At 35.7% G+C, this 1,110-nt stretch overlaps 2 protein-coding genes across 2 annotated transcripts in view; one reads left to right on the top strand and one right to left on the bottom strand.

The window, feature by feature from the left end:
• Positions 1-886, bottom strand: part of LOC119581866 (perlucin-like protein) — a 2,673-nt gene extending 1,787 nt beyond the window's left edge. The window contains exon 1 of the mRNA XM_037930023.1: positions 620-886. Within this exon, the coding sequence (XP_037785951.1) occupies positions 620-671 (52 nt within the window). The 5' untranslated portion in view covers positions 672-886. The remainder of the gene's footprint in view (positions 1-619) is intronic.
• LOC119581865 (HIV Tat-specific factor 1 homolog) overlaps positions 1-1,110 on the top strand; it is a gene marked incomplete in the record, with an annotated part of 22,018 nt that overhangs the window by 13,969 nt on the left and 6,939 nt on the right.

The following is a 1,110-nucleotide window of genomic DNA, read 5'->3' as shown; positions in this document are numbered from 1 at the left end:
ATCCAGTGGATTAAAGATGTTTTCTTCATTTATATGTATGGGAGCCAGTCTCAGTCAGAGTAAGGACACTGAACTTATTAAGGACAGTGCTTTATATACATTTTGCATACATTTCCAGTTAAATAGAAGGAATATGGTATGCATATATTGGTCTTAAGTACAGAGCAATACAAGAGTTGAGTGGTTCCCAAGCAAACCATAGATCCGGTCTGAGGTTAAGGCAAAAGATCAAGAATTGTATTCCCACTGAAAAAAATTTTACTGCCCTACTCTGGGCATTTCTGTGACACTGCTTCAAATGCAGAATTTTTTTTGCTTTGTCTAATGATGTAAGGAAACTGTCAATGATATTAATTCATTTATTTCACATTCAGTTATTTCACAATTCTGCCATTCTATTAGAATGGCAGAATTGATCTTAGTTATAAAATTTGAGCTTGCTTTGCAAGATCTATCCTTTTATTCCTTGATGTATTTAAAGATAATGCTTTTCTCTACAGCAGTTGATGTTTAATTCCATAGTGTATTTCAGTCCAAAATTAAATATAACATTTTTGCAGTAGAAAAAGGCAAATGGAAAAAAACAAAAAGGATAAACATTTAAAAGAATTATAATTACCTGATGCAGCAAACAGGACCAAGATCAACAGATATCCAGAACTTCCATTCATGATGCCTCCCGCGTGTAGTAGGTTGTAAGTAAAAGAAAAAGATGACCTCAAGAGATCAGAGGATGTGAAGCGTACCCAGGCGGTTGCCACTTACTCACAGGAGGGGAAATTTTTTGCTACTTGGCTGCTGGGTATTCTTAGAGTTCTATTTTTACAGTTGACTACATGGTTTTGACATTAAGTGCCTGCCCAGCTGTGGTGATGGCTCATCCTAAGAGAAGGAGGCATAGGATGAGATCAGGACTGCATGAACTATGTTTTTGTCAACTTATGTTATCTATCTCCCTGATGACCTTCAAATCTTGGGATATCTTTAGGTGTTTACTGAAAGAGATAAGGCTGACTGGGCAGTATTTGTGTCATTCAGATTAAATTCTTTATTTTTTTGCTTAATAGTTAGGCAAGGTATTTGAAGTTGTTTTTCCTCATTGATTGCTAC

Source organism: Penaeus monodon, chromosome 15 (genome assembly GCF_015228065.2).
Source record: "Penaeus monodon isolate SGIC_2016 chromosome 15, NSTDA_Pmon_1, whole genome shotgun sequence".
In the NCBI taxonomy this organism is placed as follows: Eukaryota; Metazoa; Arthropoda; class Malacostraca; order Decapoda; family Penaeidae; genus Penaeus; species Penaeus monodon.
The sequence above is the reverse complement of the archived record's forward strand: the minus strand, read 5'-3'. Positions and strand labels throughout refer to the sequence as shown.